This window comes from Aquarana catesbeiana, linkage group LG01 (assembly GCF_042186555.1).
Source record: "Aquarana catesbeiana isolate 2022-GZ linkage group LG01, ASM4218655v1, whole genome shotgun sequence".
NCBI lineage: Eukaryota > Metazoa > Chordata > Amphibia > Anura > Ranidae > Aquarana > Aquarana catesbeiana.
In genome coordinates, this window is record NC_133324.1 from 108,823,691 (window position 1) to 108,849,264 (window position 25,574).

General features: G+C 46.1%; 2 protein-coding genes across 2 annotated transcripts in view; one reads left to right on the forward strand and one right to left on the reverse strand.

Annotated features, from left to right (window-relative positions):
• Nucleotides 1-9,175, reverse strand: part of DHX29 (DExH-box helicase 29) — a 100,617-nt gene extending 91,442 nt beyond the window's left edge. The window contains exon 1 of the mRNA XM_073622774.1: nucleotides 9,064-9,175. The gene's annotated coding sequence lies outside the window, so the exon portion shown is untranslated. The remainder of the gene's footprint in view (nucleotides 1-9,063) is intronic.
• A 128-nt stretch (nucleotides 9,176-9,303) lies between these two features.
• MTREX (Mtr4 exosome RNA helicase) overlaps nucleotides 9,304-25,574 on the forward strand; it is a 138,840-nt gene continuing 122,569 nt past the window's right edge. Inside the window, exons 1-3 of the mRNA XM_073622786.1 lie at nucleotides 9,304-9,577; nucleotides 12,720-12,839; nucleotides 18,254-18,320. Of these exons, the coding sequence (XP_073478887.1) occupies nucleotides 9,474-9,577; nucleotides 12,720-12,839; nucleotides 18,254-18,320 (291 nt within the window). The 5' untranslated portion in view covers nucleotides 9,304-9,473. The remainder of the gene's footprint in view (nucleotides 9,578-12,719; nucleotides 12,840-18,253; nucleotides 18,321-25,574) is intronic.

Below are 25,574 nucleotides of genomic sequence, written 5' to 3' on the forward strand. Positions count from 1 at the left end.
TTATGGCATTTTTATTATTAATTTTTTTTTTTTTTTACTAGTAATGGCAGCGATCTGCGATTTTTATTGGGACTGCGACATTATGGCGGACACATCGGACACTTTTGGGGACCATTGTCATTTATACAGCGATCAGAGCTACAAATAGCCACTGATTACTGTATAAATAACACTGGCAGAGAAGGGGTTAAACACTAGGGGGCGATCAAGGGGTTAAGTGTGTCCTAGGGAGTGATTCTAACTGTAGGGGGGATGGGCTCACTACAACATCACAGAGATCTCTGTCATGTTGCTAGGCAGAACAGGGAAATGCCATCTCCCAGTTCTGCCTCTCCACACCGCAATCGCGGGCTGCCGGCGAACATCGAGTTTGCGGGACCCGCGGGCACGCTCCCGCGGTGTGCCCAATAGGCGGCAAATTCAAAGGGACGTACAGGTGTGCCCATTTGCCTGCCTGGGCCATTCTGCCAACGTACATCTGTGTGCGGCGGTCGGCAAGTGGTTAAAACCCAGTAATACACTGTCTCACCCTGCTCCGCACATGCTCAGTTGCTCTCCATTGTTAGATACTGCCGAATTTATGACACCAGCCATTTTATGGTTTGACAGTTTGGTTGAGGATACAATCAAATGTGACAGTTAGTAATCCCGGCAATCCAATGTAACAACTTTTTGAAACCGTAAGGCCTCTTGCACATAATACTCCTGTTTGAGCATCTACTTTTTCAGACTTTTTTTCGTATGCACTTGCATGTATTTATTATGCGCATTTTTGCGAATACATATATATAAAACGTATTTTTGCGTTCTAATTCAGCACAATGTGTAAACGGACATTTGCATAAATTTGTGCGCATTCGCGTGCACGAGGCGTAAAGTACTGACCAAAAAAAGTACTTTTTTTTTACTGAAGAATACACGGCGCTTGTTTACACGCCTGTGTGCATAGGCACATTACAATTAATGGGTTGTATTTTAGCTCAGTAAATAAAAAAGGTGTACTGAGCTTTTTCAAGCTGCACCGTGCAAGAGGCCTAAAATCGATGGGTTTACTTCCACTTTATGACTTAAGCCTCGTACACACAATCAGATTTTCGGACGACCGTTCGTCTGTATTGTGTGGCATGCTTAGTGTCGAAAGTGAAGAGGTTACTCCCCATGCGAAAATTTTTGTACGGCAGAATTCAACTTCAGAAGTGACGTAATGTTAGAGCTGCACAATTAATCGTTAAAAAATCGTGATCTCGATTCACCCCCTCTGAGGATCTCTCCTACAAAGTTTGAAGATTCTTTCATATAAACAAGTGGAGAGACTATGTGCTCACTCAGCTGTCAAAAGAAAACATCCAGGCAGTCTGCCAAGTCTTTAACTTGATACATTTTAACTAAGCTTCCTTCTTAGATCAAAGTGAGAAAACTTCTGTGTAAATAAATAATCTGGGCAGTCTGCCAAGTTTTCAACAAGTGTAAATGCAGGAAGTTTAACCACTTAAAGTCTAAATCATTTTCTGACACTTCTTTCTTAAAAATAATATTTTTTGCTAGAAAATTACTTATAACCCCCAAACATTATATTATATATGTTTTAGCAGAGACCCTAGGGAATAGAATGGCAATTGCTGCAATATTTTGTCACACTGTATTTGCCCAGCAGTCTTTCAAATGCAATTTTTTGGGAAAAAATACACTTCAATGAATAAAAAAAAAAACGAAACAGTAAAGTTAGCCAAATTTTTTTTTGTTTTAATGTGAAAGATAATGTTACGCTGCGAGAATTGTGAGAGAATCGAGATCTATCTTCTAAGCAAAAAAAAAAAGCTGAATTAGACTTACTGGTAACTCCTTTTCTGAGAGTCTTCCAGGACAGCCCATGAGACCTTGGGCTCCTCCTACCAGGACAGGAAACACGTCACCCCCACCAGATAAAAGGGCGGTCCTCCAGGCCCATGTCAGTCTTCTCAAGAACCGTAGGACCCTGCAAAACATATGCATAATACACATAACTTCAGACAATACCGGGTGGGAATCCGGCTGTCCTGGAAGACTCTCAGAAAAGGAGTTACCGGTAAGTCTAACTCAGCTTTTCTCCAAGCGTCTTCCAGGACAGCCCATAAGACGATGAGCCAGAACTTACCAGTCTAGGGAGGGACAACTGCCCGAAGGACCTTACGACCAAACGCTTGCTCCTGAGCTGATAGGAGATCCAGGCGATAATGTTTAATGAAGGTCGAGTAACTGGACCAAGTGGCAGCCCTGCAAATTTGTTCCGGTGAGGCACCAGCCCTCTCAGCCCAAGACGTAGACAAGGCTCTAGTTGAGTGCGCAGTAACAAAAAGTGTAGGAACCTCCCTAATTTTGTAAGCTTCAGAGATGGCTTGCTTTATCCATCTAGCCAATGTGGCTTTAGATGCACTATTCCCCTTGTGAACTCCAGAAAAGAGGACAAATAAGGCATCAGTTTTCCTAAAGGTCTTGGTGACCTCAAGATAGACTAAGAGAATCCTTCTTACATCTAGAAAACTAAAATTTTCTTTCTAGGTCGCCCTGTGGCGAACTACAAAAGGTTGGCAGTACAATGTCCTGAGATCGGTGGAATGTACTTGCCACCTTGGGCAAAAAACCTGGATCGGTTCGGAAAACAACTCGATCCTCAAAAATCGTGAGGAAGGGCTCCCTTACTGATAGGGCCTGCAACTCACTTACCCTACGAGCTGAGGTAACAGCTATAAGGAACACAGTCTTTAATATAAGTAAATTAACTGAAATACTTCCCAGAGGCTCAAACGGAAATTCTGCCAGAGTTTGAAGTACTAGGGACCCAAGTTGGACAACTTCTCACCACTACTGGTCTGGCCCTAGAGATAGATTTGAAAAATCTGGCTATAGTGGGATTTTCCAGGAGAGAAAACTGGAAGAACACACTAATAGCTGCCGCCTGTACCTTTAAGGTACTAACAGAAAGACCTTTGTCGACACCCTCTTGGAAAAATTCCAAAATAGACGGAATATCATGAGTTAATCTTTCATTTTCAGATAACCATGACTTAAACCTTTTCCAAACTTTGCAATATATGGCTCTAGTAACCGGCTTCCTGCAATTAACGAGAGTCTTGACTACCTTGTCAGAGAACCCTTGGGCGCTCAGTATCTTTTCTTCAGATACCAGGCCGTCAAGTTTAAGGAAACCACCTGAGGGTGTGATACTTGACCCTGCAATAATAAGTCTTCCCTTTTCGGAAGACTCAGCGGAGGCTCTGAAACCAGAGACTGTAGCAGGGAAAACCATGGCCTCTTGGGCCAAAATGGGGCAATTAGAATCAGATCCGTTTCTTCTAGCAGAAACTTCCGGAGGACTTCTGGAATCAGTCTGATTGGTGGGAAGGCATAACATAGGCCTGGAGGCCACGGGTTTGCCAGAGCATCGATCCCCAAGGCTTGGTCTGCCGGGTTCATGGAAAAGAATATCTCAGTCTTGTGGTTGTTTCGGTTTGCGAACAAATCCGCTACGGGATAACCCCATCTCTTGGTGAGGTCTGCAAAGACTTCGGGATGAAGGGACCAGTTGTCTCGGTCTATCCTGTGACGGCTGAGATAATCTGCCAGGAAATTGTTTGTCCCCTTCAGGTGTACAGCAGAAATAGAAACTAGATTCCCCTCTGCCCATGAAAGGATCTCCTGGGCAATGGACTGAAGCCTCCAGCTTCTCGTGACTCCCTGCTTATTGATATACGCGACTGTTGCAATATTGTCCGATGGAATTTGGAGGGTGTGACCCATGATCTCCATCTGAAAAGACTGCAGGGCTCTCTGGACTGCAAGCAGCTCTCTTTTATTGGATGAGGCCCTTGCCTCCTCTGAGGACCACTCTCCCTGTGCTACTGCATTGCTGAGGTGGGCCCCCCATCCCCAGGAACTCGCATCCGTGGTAATCCTTCGGGAAATGGGAAAGGAGCATGGGAGACCTCCTGCTAGGTGCTGACCAGCTCCCCACCACCACAAGCTTCTTTTTATCCTGTCGGGAAGCCGGATCCTTGACTCCAGGGACCTTACGTCCCCATTCCAGTTTCTTAAAAGAAACATTTGTAATGGACGCCGACAGAGTCTCGCCCATGGTACTGCGGGATAACATGAGGTCATAAGACCCAATGCCCTCGACACCTGTCTCAGAGAGACCGACTGGTTGGTCTGCAATGCTGACGTAGTCTGGAACACTTTGGTAATCTTCTCCTGAGGAAGAAAAACTCTTTAGTTCACTGAGCAAAAATCGTAACCCAGATAAGATACTCTCTGGGCCGGGATCAAGGACCATTTTTCTTTATTTATCAGCCAGCCTAGGGACTGTAAAAAGTCCTGTACAGCCTGGAGATCCTCCAACAGCCTCTGGTATGTCTTTGCTACTATCAGGAGGTCGTCCAAGTAAGGGATAACAGTTATCGCCTTTAATCTCAGTGGCGCCAGCACTTCCCCCAACACTTTCGTAAAGATGCGTGGGGCTGAGGAAAGACCGAAAGGGAGGGTTTGAAATTGAAATTGTCGGGTTCCCATACTCGTCTTCATTGCCAATCTCAAAAACTTTTGGAAGGCTGGATGGATAGGGATGTAAAGATAGGCATCCCTTAAGTCCAACGTGGCCATAAAGCAGTTTGGGTATAGTAGGTTTTTGATAGTAAAAACCATCTCCATCCGGAAACGTTTGCATTTGATGGTCTTGTTTAAAGTCCAGAGATTCAGGATAAGTCGAAACTTTCCTGCCGGCTTTCTGACCACAAATACATGGGGATATAATCCCTTGCCCTGCTCTGACTGTGGAACAGGAATCAGGACTTTTTGATCTAATAAGTCTCTGATCTGGAGACCCAGAGCCCTCGCTTTCTCCCGATCTTGTGGAGGAAATGTGACCAACAAACGTTCTGGTGGTTGGTGAACAAACTCCAGCCTGCTCGGAGTGACTGCTGCCCACTGTGGGATAAGGGCCCTCAATCTTCCTCCCACCGGGGAACACAAGTAACTGTGGCTTGGTGGGCTGTTGAGGAGGGTTAAACAGCACTCCCCCTTTGCCGCTGCCTTTGTGCCCAGTCCAGTGTTTTTTCGGCCTGCTGTCCTTTTCTCTAGGACTCTGTTGCCTGACTTGGCCACGAAAAAATTTTCTGGCTGTCAGAACTCTCTTTTTCTCTGGAAAAGCCTTTTTCTTATCAGCTGTGCGTTCCAGTGCCTCCTGTAGACCTGGGCCAAATAAATGATCGCCAGTTAAGGGAAGGCCACAAAGGCAAAACTTGGAGGCTGAGTCCCCTGACCAGGTCTTAAGCCAAAGGCTTCTCCTGGCCAAGTTCACTAGAGCCAAAGTCCTGGCCGACATTCTTACCGATTCAGTGGAAGAATCCGCCAAAAAACCCACTGCCTGAAATAGGAGAGGAAAGGACTTTAAAATTTGCTCTCTGGAGGTACCTGCTGACAGATGAGACTGAATCTGAGTCAACCAAACCTCCAGATTTCTGGCCACACAAGTGGAAGCCAGAGCTGGTTTCAGGTTTCCAACCGCTGAGTCCCAGGCTCTGTGGAGAAGGATATCCCCCCTCTTGTCCATATCATCGAACGCTAGGTCCGAGTTTTTTTAAACCTTTGAAAGAGGTGCGTCTAACTTGGGATTCTTATTCCACGGCTGCGCAGTGTCCTCATCAAAAGGAAACCTTCTTTTTAGGTTACTAGAGAAGAATGGTTTTCTCTCAGGATTATCCCATTCCAGTTTAATAGTATCAACCAAAGAACTATGAACTGGAAAAACTCTCGATTTTCTCTTATGCAATCCTTTATACATAAGATCATGTTTGGATAACTGAACCTCTTCCTCTTTTAATTCAAGGGTAGTATAGATAGCCTTTAATAAGTCATCTACATCTTCAACAGATAACTTAAATCTTGAGCCTCGAGTGGATTCTCTATCCCTGGGCTCTGTATCTGACCCTGATTCTTCCAGAGAAGAACGAGTAGATCTGACCTCAGCCTCAGAGTCCTCACTCTCTGCCTGCTGCAGAGTGCTGACTGACGCCTTCCGTGAAGATGGACTCTCTGCTGGAGTCTGGAGCTTGTCAATAAGTGTTCTAAAAGAACTGAAGGTGGACGCAAGCTCATCCCTAACAGAAGTAAGCATCTTCTGGCAAGAGGCAACCGGGTCATCTTTTACTAGGCCTTCTATACAGGTGCGACAAACTGCTTTGCTCCACGAGGAGCTCAATTTGTTTGTGCAAACCGCACATTTCCTTTTAAGTGGCTGCGCTTGGGCCTTGTCCTGAGTCTTGGTCTGCAAGACAAAATAAATGACCCAAAATGTAATTAAAGCCACCCAATCGCTCCGTAACACCACGTGCAGGAGGGAGGAAATGTGTCCCCTTACACTCACTACTACAGAGGGGGGAGGGGGGAGGGAACACTCACAGGGATAGCAAGGTGGTGACAGAACACCCCAGGCTTACCTGTGAGGTGCTGGTGTTGGGAACCGCATCCGCTGCCTGTGCAGGTACTGCAGGAGGATCCATTCTGCCCCTCTTGGTCGTCCACAGCGTGGCTGCTTTACACCAAGAAACACCAGCAGCCAGCGTTCTCTGTTCGCGTCATTTATGGAGCCTGGAACCGCGTCTCCGGCGCCCGATGATGACGTCATATGCCCCGGAAGTAACCCTCTCCAGGCACTTCCTGTGGGCCAGCTTGGAGCGCAATAGCTCCGCCCCCTTAAGCGCTGCGGCTTCCTCCATTCCCTGCCCAGATCAGCCACGCTGTCGGCAGGGAAGGACAACCGATGCTCAGCTGAGCTATAGTGCAATGCACTGCGCTAGGGGCACGACCTCACACCGGTCCTGGCCCTCTCCAGGCACTGAGGACAGGGAACAGCAGCACAGCCAACTTCCCCAGCGGTGTGCTGCTTCTGGCAGAGGAAGAGGTAAGTGATATGCCCCATATGCCCCAAAAAATAGCCATACAGAGCCCCTGCTCATAGGGCCTATGGGAGCAGGTTCCAGGAACATGTTACCCCCCCCGTCCGGAGGAAACACAAATAACTGACATGGGCCTGGAGGACCGCCCTTTTATCTGGTGGGGGTGACGTGTTTCCTGTCCTGGTAGGAGGAGCCCAAGGTCTCATGGGCTGCCCTGGAAGACGCTTGGAGAAAATCGTGATTCTCATTTTAGCCAGAATCGTGCAGCTCTAGGTAATGTGTTGAATAGTTTTGTACGCAGTCTTTCGTTTCTGAGTGGGCTTAGTCTCGATCTTACGATTTTTTTTTTTTTTTTTCGGACGAAAACCGTACAAATTATACAAAAATCGGACGTTGAGTTCACGTACGATTACAATTTTATAGTCTGCACATCCAGCTTTTGTCGTACGAAAAATTGGAATCGGCTGTTGAAAGCACCGTACTAAAGATCCAAAAATCGTCAGATCGATCGTTGGATGAAATTTTACTTCCGATTTTCGTATTGTGTGTACGTGTGTGTGCCTTTACTGCTGTTCAGGGGCTCTGGGCTTCAGCAAAATAGCGGCCTCCAGCAAGAAGAAACAGGAGCAATCTTACAGCACACATTATTTTGGTAGCAGAATTATTAATGTGGAATGTATGTTCCTTGCTAAAGAACATTATTTTATTATCAAGTTGTTATGGGTAAAGTTCCACTTTAATTTTTTTTTTTTTGGAATGGATCTTATTATAATTTTTTTTTTTTTTTTTAAGTTTATTGCTATCACAAGAGCTTAAAGCGAAGTTCCACCCAAAAATGGAACTTCCGCTTTAAGTGAAGGTGACCCCCTGACATGGCATGTCATTCTTTTGGGGGGGGAGCGGAAACCCTCTTTTTAGAGTAATCCAGCTCTCACTTCCTCACACGGCACCAGAAGTCACACTGAGGCAGTTTTCAGGTGTTTTAGCGCTAGAAATAGCGCCTGCAAAGCCCCTGAAATCCGCCTCCCATTCATTTCAGTGTGACTTTTCCCACTGGAGCGGTGCGCTTGCGGGGCGTTAGGAAAAATCCTCCATGCAGCATCTTTGGGGCGGTTTGGGAGTGCTGTACACAGCGCTCCCAAAACACCCTGCCCATTGAAATGAATGGCTAGTGCTTCCGAAGCGCATAAAAAAAGCGACAACAAACAACACGGGCGCTTTTAACCCCTTCTTCGGCCGTTAGTGAGGGTTAAAAGCGCCGTGCTAGTGGACGAAAAGCGCTGCTTAAACAGCGGTAAAGCGCCGCTAAAACTAGCAGCGCTTTACCGCTGATGCTCAGCGGCCCCAGCGTGAAAGGGGTCTCATGGAGACATTTGGGGGGTCTATTAGACCTCAATGTCTCCTCTGCCCTCCACAAAGCAGCTAACCAAACACAGATGGTGCTTGGTTAGCTGCTTCCCTGACAGCCAGGGAATGACAGCTCTGAAACCAGGAGTGTCGAAATGATTGTTGCTTTTGGATTTATTCACTGCAGAGGAGATCAGGGGATGGATGTTCCTTCATCTCCTCCTGCTTACCACCCTGAAGCCCTCTGATGTGGTTCTGGGCTCCCAGGAAGATCAGGAGTGCCCAGGAACCACAGAAGGAGGTGCCCGTGGGGAAGGAAGTGCCCACGGGGGAGGAGGTGCCCGCGGGGGAGGAGGTGCCCGCGGGGGAGGAGGTGCCCGCTATACAGCCGCCCACATCACTTTACAGCCGGATGAACCCAAAGAGATGAAGTCATTAACAGTGTGAGCCGGAGATCCACTTTAATTTGTTGGTGAACTCCATGGAAATCTGCCAGTACATCTAACACTCCCCTCCCCCCACACAGACAATGCTGCTGTCCAGATGTGTCTCCATTGCTCCTCCATCCAGAGTGGAGACACCTTAAGACAGGAGAAAGTGTGTTACTGACCAGATCACCTGGTGAAAATAAAGGAAACAATAAGACTAATGCAGCCACCACATATAAGGATGATCCGCTCTGATCTGTCATGGAGTATATGTAGACATTATAAATCAGGAGTGATCTCCCCCTTTCCTGTCTGTCACTATGATGTGTCTTCCGAGGGTCCCCCCTAGATTCACTCACCATACACACATCGTTCCCATCTCAGACACACGGCGATACGTCATGGTCCCCCCAGCTCCATGTGACATCTCCATAGCACACTGAACACTAGAGCGCGGACTAAACAAACAGTTCCGGAGTCCAGTTTAGCCGCCATTTTCTTTAGGACAAAAACCTTTCTTACACAGTTGTGGGTCTTCGGGAAGATGGCGGCGTGGGACCTATTTCGAGGACACATTTTCAGTCATGTGATGTTGAAAGCTTTTCCTCTTTTGAGAAGCTCTGTGGGGGGACATTACAGTTCTCGGAGTCGTGCACGTCATCGCAGTGCGTCCTCCGTTAACGTGTGAGCTGGTGTTCGGCGTCCTGTGGTCGGTGTTGGGCCCTACGCTGCTGTGAAAGACGCTGTGTGTTCGGAGAGCTGCGCAGGGATGGCGGACGCCTTCAGTGATGATTTGTTCTGTATGATCGATGAGGAGACACCGGCGGGCAGTAAAACGGCACTACCCGGCCCGACCACCTCCACTGCTAGAGGGTGAGGAGAGGGGGGATGGGGACACGGCAAAGGGTGAGGAGAGGGGGGAATAGGGTCTCTTCAAAGAGAGAGCGGGGGGGGGGGGGTTGAGATGGGGTCCCGTCTAAGGGGGTGGGGTCCCGTCTAAGGGAGGGGGGGGATGGGGTCCCGTCTAAGGGGGGGGGTGGGGTCCCGTCTAAGGGAGGGGGGGGATGGGGTCCCGTCTAAGGGGGGGGGGTGGGGTCCCGTCTAAGGGAGGGGGGGGATGGGGTCCCGTCTAAGGGGGGGGGTGATGGGGTCCCGTCTAAGGGGGGGGGGGTGATGGGGTCCCGTCTAAGGGGGGGGGGTGATGGGGTCCCGTCTAAGGGGGGGGGGTGATGGGGTCCCGTCTAAGGGGGGGGGGGTGATGGGGTCCCGTCTAAGGGGGGGGGTGATGGGGTCCCGTCTAAGGGGGGGGTGATGGGGTCCCGTCTAAGGGAGGGGGGGGGGAGAGAGATGGGGTCCCGTCTAAGAGTGAGGAGATGGGGGGGGATTTTTTTTTTGCCAGAAAACTACTTTAAACCCCCAAACATTATATATACTTTTTTTTTAATCAGAGGCCCTATAGGTGACGCTCTAAAAGCCTTTAAACGTTATCAGTTTAGAGTCAGAGGAGGTCTGGTGGCTGAATTATTGCTCTGACATTCGCTGCGATATCTCACATATGTGATCACGGGACCTACATGTACATGAACACGAGGGGATGGGGGGCACTTACATTTTTTTATTTATTTAAATGTGTTTGGTGTTTTTGCACTCTCTTTATTTTTTTTATTGAACTTTTGCTACCACAAGGGATGAACAATGTCCCTTATGAGTTATGATAGCATGGGATTGGGCTGTGACCGGCCCTCTTTATGGAAAGATCTCGGGTCTCTCCTCTGCCCTTCAAAGCTTCTGATCAAAACAAGATCAGTTTAATTGGTTGCTTTACTAGGTGGTAATGACTAGTAAACAGCCAGAACTGACAGTGATGGAATCCTCGTTTCTTTTAGTTACTGACACCATAGAGCTGATCGGGGAACGCATAGAGCCTCTCTATGGTCTGCTGGTACAACTGCATCCACCAGTGGCCTTGGGCTCCCCGGTGGGATAGAAAAGCCCAGAAAGGAGGAGGGGGGGGCACTTATGCTGCTTGTAAAAGTGATTGAGTGGCTATTTAGCCACTCATCACTTTTACCAAAACATCGTTGGAGCTGAAGAGTATCAGAATGATAGCTGAAGACATCATACACATATCAACACCACTTCCCGAGGGCATATACATGTACGTTGATTGGAAAGTGGTTATGTGAATAACTTTTAACATTAACAATGATCTTATAATTGCATCTGAAAGTCAATGGGATATATCTGGCAGCAAGTGCACATCTTGTCCCTGAAATTAAAGTGTTGAATGCACAAATAATGGACATCGCAGTTTGTGTATGGGGCTGCATGCATAGCCTCAGATCGGTCATGGTACCCATGGTGACCCGTGTCCACAGCCAAAGTCCCCCACAATGGACAATGTGAGCATCCGAACTGGACCACAGAGCAATGGAAGAAGGTGGCCTAATCTGATGAATCATGTTTTCTTTCCGATCATGTGGATTGCCAGATGTGTACATCACTTACCTTGGGAAAGCACCAGGATGCAGTATGGGAAGAAGGGAAGCTGGCAGAGACAGTGTGATGCTTTGGGCAAAATTCTGCTAGGAAACCTTGGGTCCTGCTATTCATGTGAATGTTATATTGACTCACATCACCTACCTAAACATTGTTGCTGACCAAGTACACCCCTTCATGAAAAAGCTATCCCCTGATGGCAGTGGCCTCTTTCAGCAGGATAATGAGCCCTACCACACTGCAAAAATATTTGAGGAGCACAGAAATGAGTGTAACCATTTACGAACAGCAAAACGTGTGTGTGTGTGTGTGTATATGTGTATATATGTATGTATGTATATATATATATATATATATATACATATATACACACACACGTTGCGGTTTACTAAGGTTATGGCTGAAGCTTTAAGCCATAACTCCGAAAAAAAAAAAAATATATATATATATAATCTCTATATATCGCTGGTGTTTCTCTGGCTTACTGTTTCACCGACCCGCCCAAGAAGCAATCAGACAATGCAGACAGTTTGAGACTAGATTGTTTGTAAATGCCTCTATGACCTTGGTGAATGGGAGTTTGACATCACAACGTAACTTCTAGTCTAGGGTGGAAGTAAAGTTGTTGTTTTTTTTTTTTTTTTTTTTTTTTTTTAAAAGCAAAAGATCACTTTTGTTTAATCTTTTCCGTTTAAAGAGATGGAAGGGATTTGTGGTCTTTTTGGTGGGGGGGAGTTACAAGCACCGATCTTCCTGTGTGGCTTTCAATAAAGCCACTGAAAGCCGTGGGGGGACAGGAGGAGAAGCGTCTGTCAGATGCTTTAGTGAAAGCCACACATGGAGATCGCTGATTGCAACTCCCCCACCGCCGCACCGATCGTCCTTGACTGTCCAGGTATCGTGTCAAGCATCAGAGCATTTGCACGAGTACAAGTACGTGTGCTAATGCTCGGTATTGGCATCGATTTTAGTATCGGTGCAACCCTAGAAGCAAGTGTACACAAGCCCCTACTGGCAGCCCAGAAAGCTGTCTATTAAAACCAATGCTATTGCATGCAAGAGGAAAAGGCATTGTATGCTCTACCCGGCGTACATCGGGGGTTGCCAACCCCATGCACCAGCCAGTAGAAGTTGTCTTCTTAGTGCTCAAAACAGTTTCCTTGTTTGCAATAATCCTAAGTTGGTAAATGTGCACACCTATCATCATGCACAATATCTGCTTTGTAATAAAACATGCGGAGAGTCCAGTTTACCTGCATAGACCCTTAATAAATAACATGCAATGCCTTCATAAAAACCTAGTAACTGCATAATTACCTGTAGACACACCAGAGTTCTGTGCATGGTAGTATGTGGCTTCAGTCACTGTCTGCAGATTTTGTAGAGGAGTTTAGCAAATGTTTTTAAATAATGGCAAAACTTTCATTTATACACTATATATTGTATATTCTCATACAGGTATATGTACATATGGGTCGACTATATTTTATTACTAACTATGAACTTCTGTTACCAGGAAGAAAAAAAAGGGCCATGCAGCGGTCCCAAAACGAGAAGCCATCTCTCTTGATGGACCAGAGGATTGCATATTGGGAAAGAAATTGAAGCTTGATTCATCAGCTGCAGATGAGATAAAGTAAGAATGCTATTTAGACATGGCATACCTGGGTGTTTTTGGCTGCACAATGTCATGGTGTTTATAAAAATGACTTGGGATTTTTGTGTATTGAAGCCTCAGATTCTTTTCACTGTGCTAGACAGTATATTCTGCTACTAACCAATATCGGGGATGTACAATGGCCAAAAAGTTTCATTTATGAAGACCTCAACCGCCTTAAAAACAGGTTGAAACCTGGGGGAATCAGTGGAAGTTAGAGCAATGGCTTGCCCTGCCAACATCACCTTGCCCAACAAACTTCGCTTGACAAAATGGAAGGAGCTGAATGGAAAAATTTGGCTGAACAATGACTGCAGCCAATCACCTGCAATCACTGTTGGGTACTCTGACCGTTGCTGATGTCAACTGTTGGAATACAAGCGCCGTAAGTGGGAGAATTGTCCACCTTGTACGATTTAGCATGGATGGTGGGATCTATAGATGTGTTGTTCCACCTTTAGTGCTAGTTCACACCAGATGCAGTTCCATGCACTTTTTTTCTGCACTATAAATGCATGCAGTGTTTTCCATGTATTCCAGTGGCTCTAGTTCACACCAGTGCAGTCAGTTTCCGGTACAGAAAAAAAAGTAGAGCGCGCTGCATTTTTTTTCTGCACAGAACTGTACTCAAATTGCAAATTGTACCAAAAATGCAATGGAACTGCATGTGGTGTGAACTGTCCACTGCCTTCCATGTACTTGTATAAAGATGGCCATACACTATGCAATCTGATTGTATATGGGTGATCACTGATTGCATTTCATTTAAAAAAACGTGCACCTGGGAATGGGTGGGTAGATAAAACAGGGTGTGTGCTAATGAGATCAGCTGGTCAACTCCTTCCTGTGTCATAACCTACAGTCTGTAAGGACGTAAGACAGAAGCAATAGATATGTTATGAATAATGGATGGAGGACAGTAAGGTATGTGTCTGTAGATTGGTACATAGGGAGGCTGGAATTTAGAAAAAAAAAAAGGTGAACTTAGCCTATAAAGCTGTACTCTGGCTGAAAAAAAAGAGATTTACCCTTGCAGTAGATGCCCCTCCCCTCTGCAACTGTTAACTGCTTATTTTGTCTAGAAGATAGCAAATAAGGCGATAAACCTACTCCATGTCCCTTCAAATAGTTTGTTTGGGCCAAGCTGGCCCAAATAAACAATTTACTACAATAACAGGAGCGCTTTCTGGGCACACATACTTTACATCGATGTGTCCTGGCAGTGAGACAAGAACTTCCCATCCCACTCCCTGAGCAAAATAGTTTATGAATGAATACAAAGCTTCCTCTGATTCGCTGAATCAGAGATTGAGATGCCATTTGCCCGCCTCTTTCGTAGCCAATCAGTGGAACCTTTTTATTAATAGAATAAAATTTTTTCCTGTTAATGGCTAAGCAGCACTCAGCCCAACTTGATTTAGTTCCCGGCAGTGGGATGGGGAGTTCCGTCCCACTGCCAGAACATAGCGCTGTGTACCGTATGTATCTGAGGTTACATACAGTTAATACAGCACACCTATTAATGAAGTAAATGGGTTTTACCTAGGCCAGCTTGGCCCAAATGAGATATTGAAAGGGACATGAAATGTGGAGTTGGGCTTTAACTTTTTTTTCCTTGATTCTGCCGGCTTCCTCCTCTTCATGAGACTGGTCTCCAAAGCCTCTTCTCTTTTCTGCCTGACCAATTCTGCATTGTATGTGGGGATGTCAAGGTGCTGCACTGAACAGTGTGTCAGTGTCAGCTGCAGAGGGAGCAAGGAATAAGAAAAGTATGTTCCCTTTTCACCAAGGATGTAGGGTCTTTGGGCCTACCCAGAAGTCTAGGGGGTTAATGTGTGGCCATTAGGTTTCTTCCTCCCCTGCCTTGGGGATCTCTCTTCGTGAGACTACCCAATACTCATTGGCTGGCTTTGGCTGATCGTGAGGAGAGGGGTTCTGACAGGCATTTTGGCTTGGTGGCCCTGTGAGTGTGCACCCCAGGGGGTCAGAGGGGTCCTACTTCTGCAGGTGGACCAGAGACTCGCCCTAAGTTCATTTTTATGTGTTCACGTGGACATTTTTTATTCACTTACTGGTGTTTTTGTGCACCCACCACAGTTTCAAAAGTAAAATGAGGAATAAGTATATGACCTTATTTATCATTCCCTAGTCAAAGCTAGCAGTGAAGAGAGGGATCTAATTTTATTTTTTTTTCTTACACCTAGAGTTCGAAATCCTAATCTCGAGATTTGTCTGTAAATGCACTATTCTTTCCATTCAAATATTTGCTGATCCACACAACACAGGGGATGGGGATGGGGAATCTTCCTCACCAAGAATACAGACAGCTATGATGGCCTGATGGATGTTCTAACCCCTCACCGCCCCTATCCAATATTAAAGTTTTGACTTTAGATACATTTTAATAAAATTCAGGTTTAAATTTTAAATACTTTAAAATAAATGTACACAGAAGAGCATTCAGGCTGTTGCCAATGACCTTCTGAAAACACCAGTTACTGGTTTCTGTCAGCAGTATTCACAAGCGTGCTGGTAAATTCAGAACAGTTGTACATTCATTAGGTCAGTAATATAGGAATTAATGTAGTCATTAAATCAGCATGGCGGCTGGGCAAATATCCGTTTTAGAAGTCAGCCGTGACAATCTGTGTCTCCTTTTAAAGAGGAGTTCCAGCCTGGGAAAAAAAAAAAACAGCAGCTGCAAATACTGTATCTGCTGACTTTTAAAGGAGAAGTCTAGCCTAAGCTCGTTTGGCTGGTCTTCTATGGGTCACAGAAGTGCAATTAGTTTTGCACACCTGTGACCCGTTTTTAGCAGAGAGCGAACTGAAGTCCACTCTCTGCTGATGTCACGGATATCAGTTTCGGCACTGTGTCATCGCAACAATAAAGTCTGGATCCGCCAGGTGCCTGGACTGACACCCGTCTCAGTGGCTTGCTCCCCGCCCCTCCGTAGCTCAGCGCTCCAATGAGTGTGGAGGAGCAGAGCGGAGATCTGTGAGAACCGAGCCATCGGCGATGTTCGATCGCTCGGTTCGTAGTGTAGAGGTGCCAGGGGACAGATGTAGCATCGGACCGATGCTGCATCAACCAAAGTAAGTATAATGAAATAAAACCCCCCAAACCCATACTTCTCTTTTAATCAAAGGATACTTGCCTGTCCAGGGATCCCGTGATGTCGGCACCCCATGCCGATCCATCAATCACCTCTGGGTGCAGGCGCCGGAATCTTCATTAAGCCTGTTTCCTACTGCGCATGCGAAAGTCATGCTGCGCTTTCTGAATAGTCCCTCTATCTTCTGGGACCTGTGTGTCTCCCAGAAGGCAGCGGGGGAAGGAGGAGTGGCTGGAAATTTTGTAGATCCTTGCACAACGATTGGGGCGATCTTACTTGGGAGCGCTGGTTTTGACAGGTATCTGCTCCCACCGAAGGATGCCAAATGTGGCAGCGGAGGGGGGAGGAAGCAAACAAGCAGAGCTTCTGCTTTTGGGTAGAGCTCTGCTTTAAGGTAATATAAGAAGTAAAACTGATGGTGTAAGACTCTGCCAGCAGGAGTTTAATGTACGAGCGTTGCTAGTGATGACAGGGAATTTAATTTTCCCTTAGCAGTGAAAAGTCTACCCATTGTCTAGTGTTCCTCCTTAAAAACACGAATACACTTTCTAGAATGTTAGTTTGCCTAGGCATGTCTGTGCAGACAGCCTTTATAGTGGTTCTAAAGCAGCTATTCTCATCATTTTCAACAAAGAGGAATACTTGAAATAACTTTCCGGTCTCATGAAACGCCTGCTTAAAAGCACTGTATCTACAACTCATCATGCTGAAGGGCCGCCAGTTTGACACCTGTGCATTAGTGTGATGGTCAGTGGGAAAAATGCTCCTTACACGTGTGGTTATTGGGAAGGGTTACCACCTTACAGATGGCTAAAAAGATCAATGGTATCAGTGAGAGGCAGAAATTGCTGATTGCTCAAGGAATCCCTAGCAACCTCCTGGAAGAACCCCAGAGCACCATGGAACTTTAGTTGAGAAACCCTGTTCTAAAGCTGTAATGTTTTTTACCTTAATGCATTCTAAGCATAAAGGTAAAAAAAACCTTTTTGTGCCATCCCCCCATATACTTTATTTAAACCTATTCTCAATCCATCACTGTGCACGAGTGCAGCGCCTCTTTCATTCCTCATCTGGGCAAATTGATGGCAGCAGGAGCCATTGGTTCCCACTGCTGTCAAATTCTGTGACAAGCGGATGGGGCCGAGCCGCACGGTGTGTGTCTATAGATCCAGACAGGGCGTCTTGAGATCAAGCATGCTTGAGTACCCCCATTAGAATGCAGGTTTCTATGGTGGTCACTCGCTGAAGAGAAGGAGCCGGGAGTGCTGGCGAGGGACAGAAGAAGAGGACCGGGGCTGCTCTGTGGAAAACCATTGCACAGAGTAGCAAAGTATGACCTAATAATTAAAACATTTTAAAATCCCAAGCTTTAAGTCATCTAAACTGTATATGTGCTGTGCGAAAGGCACTGCTTTCTGTGATTTGGAGTGAGATATTGCACCCACACCGGTCAGCATAACTAATGGAATGGAACCAGTGGAGCTTCTCTCGTTTTCTCACATTTTAGATTGTAAGCTCCCAGGAGCAGGGCCCTCCTAACCCTCTTGTATTGTATTGTTACTGGATTATTTCCCTTTATATTGTAAAGCGGTGCACAAACTGTCTGCGCTATATAAATCCTGTATAGTAGTAATAATGATCATATTCACTGTCTGTAAAGGGAAGATTCTTCTCACTGTCCCCCCTGAAATGGGCATTTTTCACCACCATTGCAATGGACATTGTTTCCACTGACCGAGAGTACAAGCTAACCTCTGTCATTGACCCACCAATGTGGTGTAACTAAGAGAGGACATGAGCTGTAGTTTTAATCATTTTACCTGAGACCCAACTGTTATTTTAAATGTTTCTCCGTGGTTAAATGGTTGAGGGGGGGACGCTGCTGCTCTAGAGGATCTGAATCTGTATCATGCACCTCTATGCTTGGGCTATGTTCATCCTTTGGATCTGAGCTTTATGTACCTCTGCTGCTGCATCTTAACTATCCCCCACCTACATTCAGATCAATAGCAGTGACAATGGGAAGCAAAGCCATGGCAAGTCAATAATGGGGACTAGATCAGCTGCAGGGAGCCTACAGACAGTAATGGTGACTAGTCCTTTACCCTGTTTGGTGTTTTTTGGCACAGCATCCAGAGTTTGTTCTCCTTTAATTCTTTTGCACTGCACAATAAAATTGTAGATATGATCTGTAATATGTCTTCCTTGTTATAAAAATACAGCATAGAGACAATATACTTTGATGAAAAGTTATATTCCTTTTTTTTTTTCTTTACAGTCTGGCAGATTTAATGCCCAGGATAAAAGTCCAAGAAGTGGATACAGTTGAGGCCTGCACACATGAGGTATAGTTGTCTGGGGTGTTTGGGATGCTTCAATTGTGGGACCAAATTAGATTCATGCTGCTGCTTACTGTGTGTTGGCTGGATATGTATTTTTTTAAACTATTTTTTGATTATGGCTACTGGAAATTCTTGGGGTCATTGCTATTTATTATTATTATTCACGATTTATATAGAGCCAACGATTTACGCAGCACTTTAGAATGTAGAGGGGGGACAGCACAATTACAGTACAGAAGGGACAGGAGGGCCCTGCTCGTAGAGCTTACATTCTAAAGGGAGGGGGTGGTAGTACAAAAGGTAATAGATGCGGGCAATGATTTGATGGGGTTGTTAGGTGGGTGTGGGATAGGCTTCCCTGAATAAGTGAGTTTTCAGGGATCTCCTAAAGGTGGACAGGTTAGGGGCTGATCGGATATACAGGGGCAGGGAATTCCAGAGGATGGGAGAGGCTCTGGAGAAGTCCTGAGGACGAGCATGAGAGGAGGTAACAAGGGAGCTAGAGAGCAGGAGGTCCTGGGAGGAGCGGAGGTGACATTTTGGGCAAATTTTTCTGCTATATTTGTTACTCTGTGGGAAAACCAGTGTGAACAGCTCACCATCACATGTGAGCTTGGTGGCCATCACACTCCTAAACCCTTGGCATACACGACCACCTCCATGACTTAAACTGCATCCACTGTTATGGGAAAGCCGTGCACAATATTTTGGAGTGTGTCTATGGGAAATCTGACAGAGTGTTTGTGAGCTCAAGTACTGTTGTTGGACCCAAAGGCCTGGCTCACAAATGATGTTCCTGTTCACCCCCAAGGTGTTTGCTAAGGTTGAAGTTGGGGCTCTTTTTTTGGCCAATTGAGTCCTCCACACACAGCTTGTCGAACAACATTCAGAGCCCCCCAGTGACCCCCTCAAAATGTTTCTTTTCAACTCTGCTGCTTAAGCCAGTAAAAAATATCTGGTACTTCTAGTATGGGGTAGCATGTGACTGTCGTGTGACAGCAGTGCTAGACCTGAATACAGTCACATGACCGGGGGGGGGTGTATATCACTGCTCCAGCTGAGCAAGATCTAAAGCTATGTTAGGTTACCAATCCTGTACTTGAAAAAATGCAGCCACCATTTATTTTCACGTGGTTTTATTTTCCTGTCCTTGGGTGACAGCGCTCACTCACCACACCATATGAGAACAGAAATTAGACAGCAGTACGGAATGCTGCCTTTCTGATATTCTCCATTATATCGAGGGGTGTGGTTCTGCAGTCCTGAGAGATAGCGAAGAAAAATCTTATTGATGAGAGGCAGCACAGCTGATTAATGGCTCACAAGATTTCTGCCACTATTAACCGGTGGTATTTTTTACAGTTGTTTAAAAAATCTGCTTTTTATATGAAATATCCATGAAAATTCAGATATATGGATGGCGATATATACAGTATCTCACAAAAGTGAGTACACCCCTCACATTTTTTGTAAATATTTTATCTTTTCAGGTGACAACACTGAATAAATTACACTTTGCTACAATGTAAAGTAGTGAGTGTACAGCAGGGGTCTCAAACTGGCGGCCCTCCAGCTGTTGCGGAACTACAAGTCCCATCATGCCTCTGCCTGTGGGAGTCATGCTTGTAATTGTCAGCCTTGCAGTGCCTCATGGGACTTGTAGTTCCGCAACAGCTGGAGGGCTGCCAGTTTGAGACCCCTGGTGTACAGTTTGTATAACAGTGTAAATTTGCTGTCCCCTCAAAATAACTCAACACACAGCCATTAATGTCTAAACCACTGGCAACAAAAGAGTACACCCCTACGTGAAAATGTCCAAATTGGGCCCAAAGTGTCAATATTTTGTGTTGCCACCCTTATTTTCCAGCACTGCCTTAACCCTCTTGGTCATGGAGTTCACCAGAGCTTCACAGGTTGCCACTGGAGTCCTCTTCTACTCTTCCATGGCCTACATTACAGAGCTGGTGGATGTTAGAGACCTTGAGCTCCTCCACCTTCCATTTGAAGATGCCCCACAGATGCTCAATAGGGTTTAAGTCTGGAGACATGCTTGGCCAGTCCATCACCTTCTTTAGCAAGGCAGTGGTCATCTTGGAAGTATGTTTGGGGTCGTTATCATGTTGGAATACTGCCCTGTGGCCCAGTCTCCAAAGGGAGAGGATCATGCTCTGCTTCAGTATGTCACAGTACATGTTGGCATTCATGGTTCCCTCAATGAACTGTAGCTCCCCAGTGCCGGCAGCACTCATGCAGCCCCAGACCATGACACTCCCACCACCACCATGCTTGACCGTAGGCAAGACAGACTTCTCTTTGCACTCCTCACCTGGTTGCCGCCACACACGCTTGACACCATCTGAACGAAATAAGTTTATCTTGGTCTCTTTAGTCCACATGTCCTCCTTAGTCTGCTTGTCTTTAGCAAAATGAGGCTTCCTTCTGGGATGACAGCCATGCAGACCAATTTGATACAGTGTATGGTCTGAGTACTGACAGGCTGACCCCCACCCCTTCAACCTCTGCAGCAATGCTGGCAGCACTCGTACATCTTTTTCCCAAAGACAACCTCTGGATATGACGCTGAGCACTTGCACTCAACTTCTTTGGTTGACCATGGCAAGGCCTGTTCTGAGTGGAACTTTAAACCACTGTATGGTCTTGGCCACTTGGGGGTGTACTCACTTTTGCCAGCGGTTTGGACATTAATGGTTGTGTGTTATTTTGAGTGGACAGCAAATTTTACACTGTTATACAAGCTGTACACTCACTACTTTACATTGTAGCAAAGTGTCATTTCTTCAGTGTTGTCACATGAAAAGATATAATAAAATAGTTATAAAAATGTGAGGGTAGGTACTCACTTTTGTGAGATACTGTATATCGGAGGTCGTCAACCCCCGGGCCACGGCCTTTCTGCAGCCATGGTGCGGGCGGGCATCATGAATCAGCTGGGCGGCCGGCATGAGACAGCCGAGTGGCCAGCATACGAGAGCTGGGTGGATGGAAGAAGCGAGTGGGCAAGCAGAGATGACATCATCTCTCTCTGCACAAACCCCCCCCCCCCAGCCCCCGCGCATCCCCGGTGTCCTGTCAGCCTCAGTGTTGGAGGTGTGTCGGAAAGCAGAGAGATGACATCATCTCTCACTGCCCGCCCCACATCACCGCTCTCCTGCCTTCATTCGGAACCCACCACTGCACAGAGGCCTGCCTCTGTGCTAAATGGACCAGTGCTGCCACCGATGCAGTGGTGGCAGGCAGTGTGGCAAGTTACATTCCACATCTAGTGACAGGCAACGTGGAAGGTGGCGTGTTAAGTGACAATCCACATCTGGTGGTAACCAGCGTGGCAAGTGACATTCCGCATCTGGTGGCTGGTGGCAGGCAGCTGGTGTGGCAAGTGACAATGCACATCTGGTGGCAGGCAGCGTGGCAACTGACATTGCGCATCTGGTGGCAGGCAGCGTGGCAACTGACATTGCGCATCTGGTGGCAGGCAGCTGGCATGGCAAGTGATATTGCGCATCTGGTGGCAGGCAGCGTGGCAAGTGACATTGCGCATCTGGTGGCAGGCAGTGTGGCTGGTGGCAGGCAGCGTGGCAGGTGACATTGCGCATCTGGTGGCAGGTGACATTGCGCATCTGGTGGCAGGCAGCATGGCAAGTGACATTGCGCATCTGGTGGCAGGCAGCGTGGCTGGTGGCAGGCAGCTGGCATGGCAAGTGACATTGCGCATCTGGTGGCAGGCAGCGTGGCAAGTGACATTGTGCATCTGGTGGCAGGCAGCTGGTGGGGCAAGTGACAATGCACATCTGGTGGCAGGCAGCGTGGCAAGTGACACGCTCAGGGCTCCCACTGATTCTGCATTATGGCGAGTTGAACTATTTCATTTATTACTACAATGTAATAATAGAAATAATGCGCTTCAATCACCCTGACACCATATCGGCTTAAAGCTTGGTAACCAGGCATGGTTCTCTGAAAAGACCCTTAGTGGGCTCTTGTCATGAATGCCTGTCAGCAGTAATGTAGTCTGAGCCACACATGCGCAGCTCAGACCACATTTCGGGCACTCACTCTGTGCAATGGTAAAGTGACATCATCAAGGCCCGGTCGTTCAAGTGGCTGAATAGAGCTAACGTGGAAGAAAGACCGGGTGGAGGTGGAAGTGCCCTGGAGCAGTGACCATAAGCCGTATAATGCTTGCCATGACGTATCTGCTACAATCATGTCTAACAGTTTGTGTTTTCTTTATCGTTTTAAAAAGTATTCACAAATGTAGCTGCAATGTATATCTTGTGTTTTAAGTAGAACTCAAGGCAAAATGTTTTTAAGCTTTGGATAGTGTGTGGAATGGCTATTGCTACCCCTGGAAAGATTCCACCAGCATGTTCATTTTGTTTAAATTGGTTTTGGGAAGGCTTAGGGTCGGTTCACACTAGGACGACTTGTCAGGCGACCTAGTCCAACCAGTCCAAGTCAAACTGCACCATGTAATCACTGTGAAGGCCAATTTCCTATAAAAACATTGTAGTGTGTTTACATTGGTGAGCCCGTCCTTTCCACTTACTATGAAGGAATACTAGAGGCTCCAATAAAATAATTTTAGTTCCAGGTCAGTGGCAGCAGATATTCAGTTATGAATGGTTTTTAAAGCCAGCCTCCTACTGTATCTGACCTGTACATTAACCCCTTCACTGCTCCCCCTCCCATGATGTATGACCTGTATGCACTGTATCTAGTAAACCATTACCAATATCTGTGGTTTTTTTTTTTTTTTGAAAGATTTTTTATTGAAGTTTACATAGTATAAACATGTATAGTGTAGTAATGCCGAGGCAGGTTAACTCATATACATACATATAGATGCATACATCTCTGTATATATAAAGTAAAAAATAAAAAGAAACTAACTTCTAAACAAGAGAAAAAGCGAGTTACATTCACCTATAGAACAGCAGCTAACTAGCGCTTTTTACATTTCGATGGGTACTTGTATCTTTGTAACCTCAGGAGTGGAAGCAAAATGCAGAAAACATTGTCCGATGTTGATGCAATATGGTCTAACTGTAACAATGTAGGTTTCGAGAGTTACCAGTGGCAGAGATACAGGAGACATGGAAGTCAAGGAGTTGCAAGGACCATTAGATGAGTTATGGCGGTTGGTAGGGGAATCCGTCTGGGTAGGAATTTTAAGGTTGCCCAGTGAATTTTCTATATATTTACGCCATGTCGTGAAGAAGCGCGAAGTAGAGCGAAAGTTCAGTGTGATGGTGTCTAGCCTCTCCATATTAAAAAGTGACATCATAGCTTTTTTCACTCCGGGTAGGGCAGGTGGAGTCGTTGAAATCCAGTGATTCATTATCGTTCTGCAGGCTACTAGGAGTAGGTGTGCCCATTGAGGAATATTTATAGGTCCTCTGGCTGTTGGAGAGGATGATTGGGGTGTGTATCCAAATAGGCATAACAATTGATCCTTTGGGATCTGTGTTTTACTGATTTTGCCAATGTGATCCAATACAGAGTTCCAATATGTGGTTATGGCTGTGCATTCCCAGAGACAGTGGAGTAAGGTGGGACGGGATACAGAACACCAAGGGCATTTCATTTGACTTGGACTGTCCTTGTTGAAGTAGAATGGGTAGTAGGCTCTGTGTATCATCTTGAATTGGGTTTCACGCCACGTTTCTGATATCGTAAGTTTGTCTGTATCCTTCTAGAATCTTTTCTGGCAGTTCATCGTCTCCAAAAATAACAGACCATTTTTTAAATGGTTTGAGGTGGTATTTTGCTGATTGGTGTTGGATGAGGTAGGAATATAAACTGGTGATGGAGTAGTCATTTTGCTGTAGAACCGTGTCTATGAAGGATTTCTGAAAGGGATCAGATTTGGGCCCATAGCAAGATTTCAGATAATCAGTTAATTGATGGTAAAAGAAGATATGTGTCGATGCCAGGGAAAACTCCCTTGATAGTGATCGGAAAGGTTTGAAGCCTCCCGGTGTACCTTGGTATATAGATGTTACTTTCGTGAGGCCGTTTGATCCCCATTGCTCAAATGCTTTGTGTAGTGTGGATGGGAGAAACATAGTTTCCCTGAATTGGTCTTGAGATATTTGATGGTAGCCCCAGTAATTTCCGTATTTCTCTCCAGGCAATGATAGTATCTCTGATGTGTATATTTGACTTGAGGTGAGGCGGTAGAGCATTGACATTAGAGTGGAGGACAGCTGATAGGGCGTGTGGCGAGTTCATTGCACCTTCGAGGAGAGTATTGCAATATTTAGACTTTCCTGTCAGCCAATCCAATCCCTGCCTAAGCAAACATGAGAGATTATAAAAACGAATATTGGGCAGACCCGCCCCACCCTCGGACTTCGGGGGGCTTAGTTTTTGCAGTGCAATACATGTTTTTTTGCGAGACCATATAAAAGCCGTTAATGCTTTATGAATTTTGTGCACATCTGAATGTTTTAGTAATAAAGGTATGGTCTGCATTGGGTAGAGTAAGCGTGCAAATGATACCATTTTGAATAGGTGGCATCTCCCAAAGAACGAGAGGGGGAGGGCCGCCCAAGGCTCCAACTCCTGTAAATCTTAGTTATTAAAGGGGGGGGTAGTTAAGTACATAGAGAGAGGAAGGTTCACGTCCTATGTGTATGCCTAGGTAAGTGATATATCGAGTTGCCAGATCGAACGGAGATAGATGTTTCCAAATAGCAGATAATCGTGGGTGAAGTGGTAAAAGTTCACTTTTGTCAAAGTTTATTCGAAAGCCCGAGCTCAGTCGAAAGGCCGCAAAAAGCTCTTGTAGTCTGTCAAAGTCTGAAAGAGGATCAGTGGAAAAACAGCATGTCATCTGCAAATAAAGCGGATCTGAGAACTTGGTCCCCTATTACGATCCCACTGACTCCATCGTGGGAGTTAAGTATTCTGGATAGGGGCTCAATGGCTAAGTTAAAAAGTAGGGGGGAAAGGGGGCAGCCCTGTCTCGTTCCCTTAGTTAGGGGTATCGAGTCAGATACGAAGTCAGGGGTGACAAGGCGCGCTGTTGGAGATGCGTACATTTGTTGAAGAAATCTCAAGATTGGACCCGTGAAGCCAAACTGTTGCATCACTCAAAATAGCCAGGACAAACTGACGTTGTCGAAAGCTTTTTCGGCATCGAGCGATATAATAGCGACATCTTGATCAGGGTGTGTTTTAGCGCAGTGTAACGCCATTAGCACTTTTCGTATATTTAAAGTGGCTGATCGACCT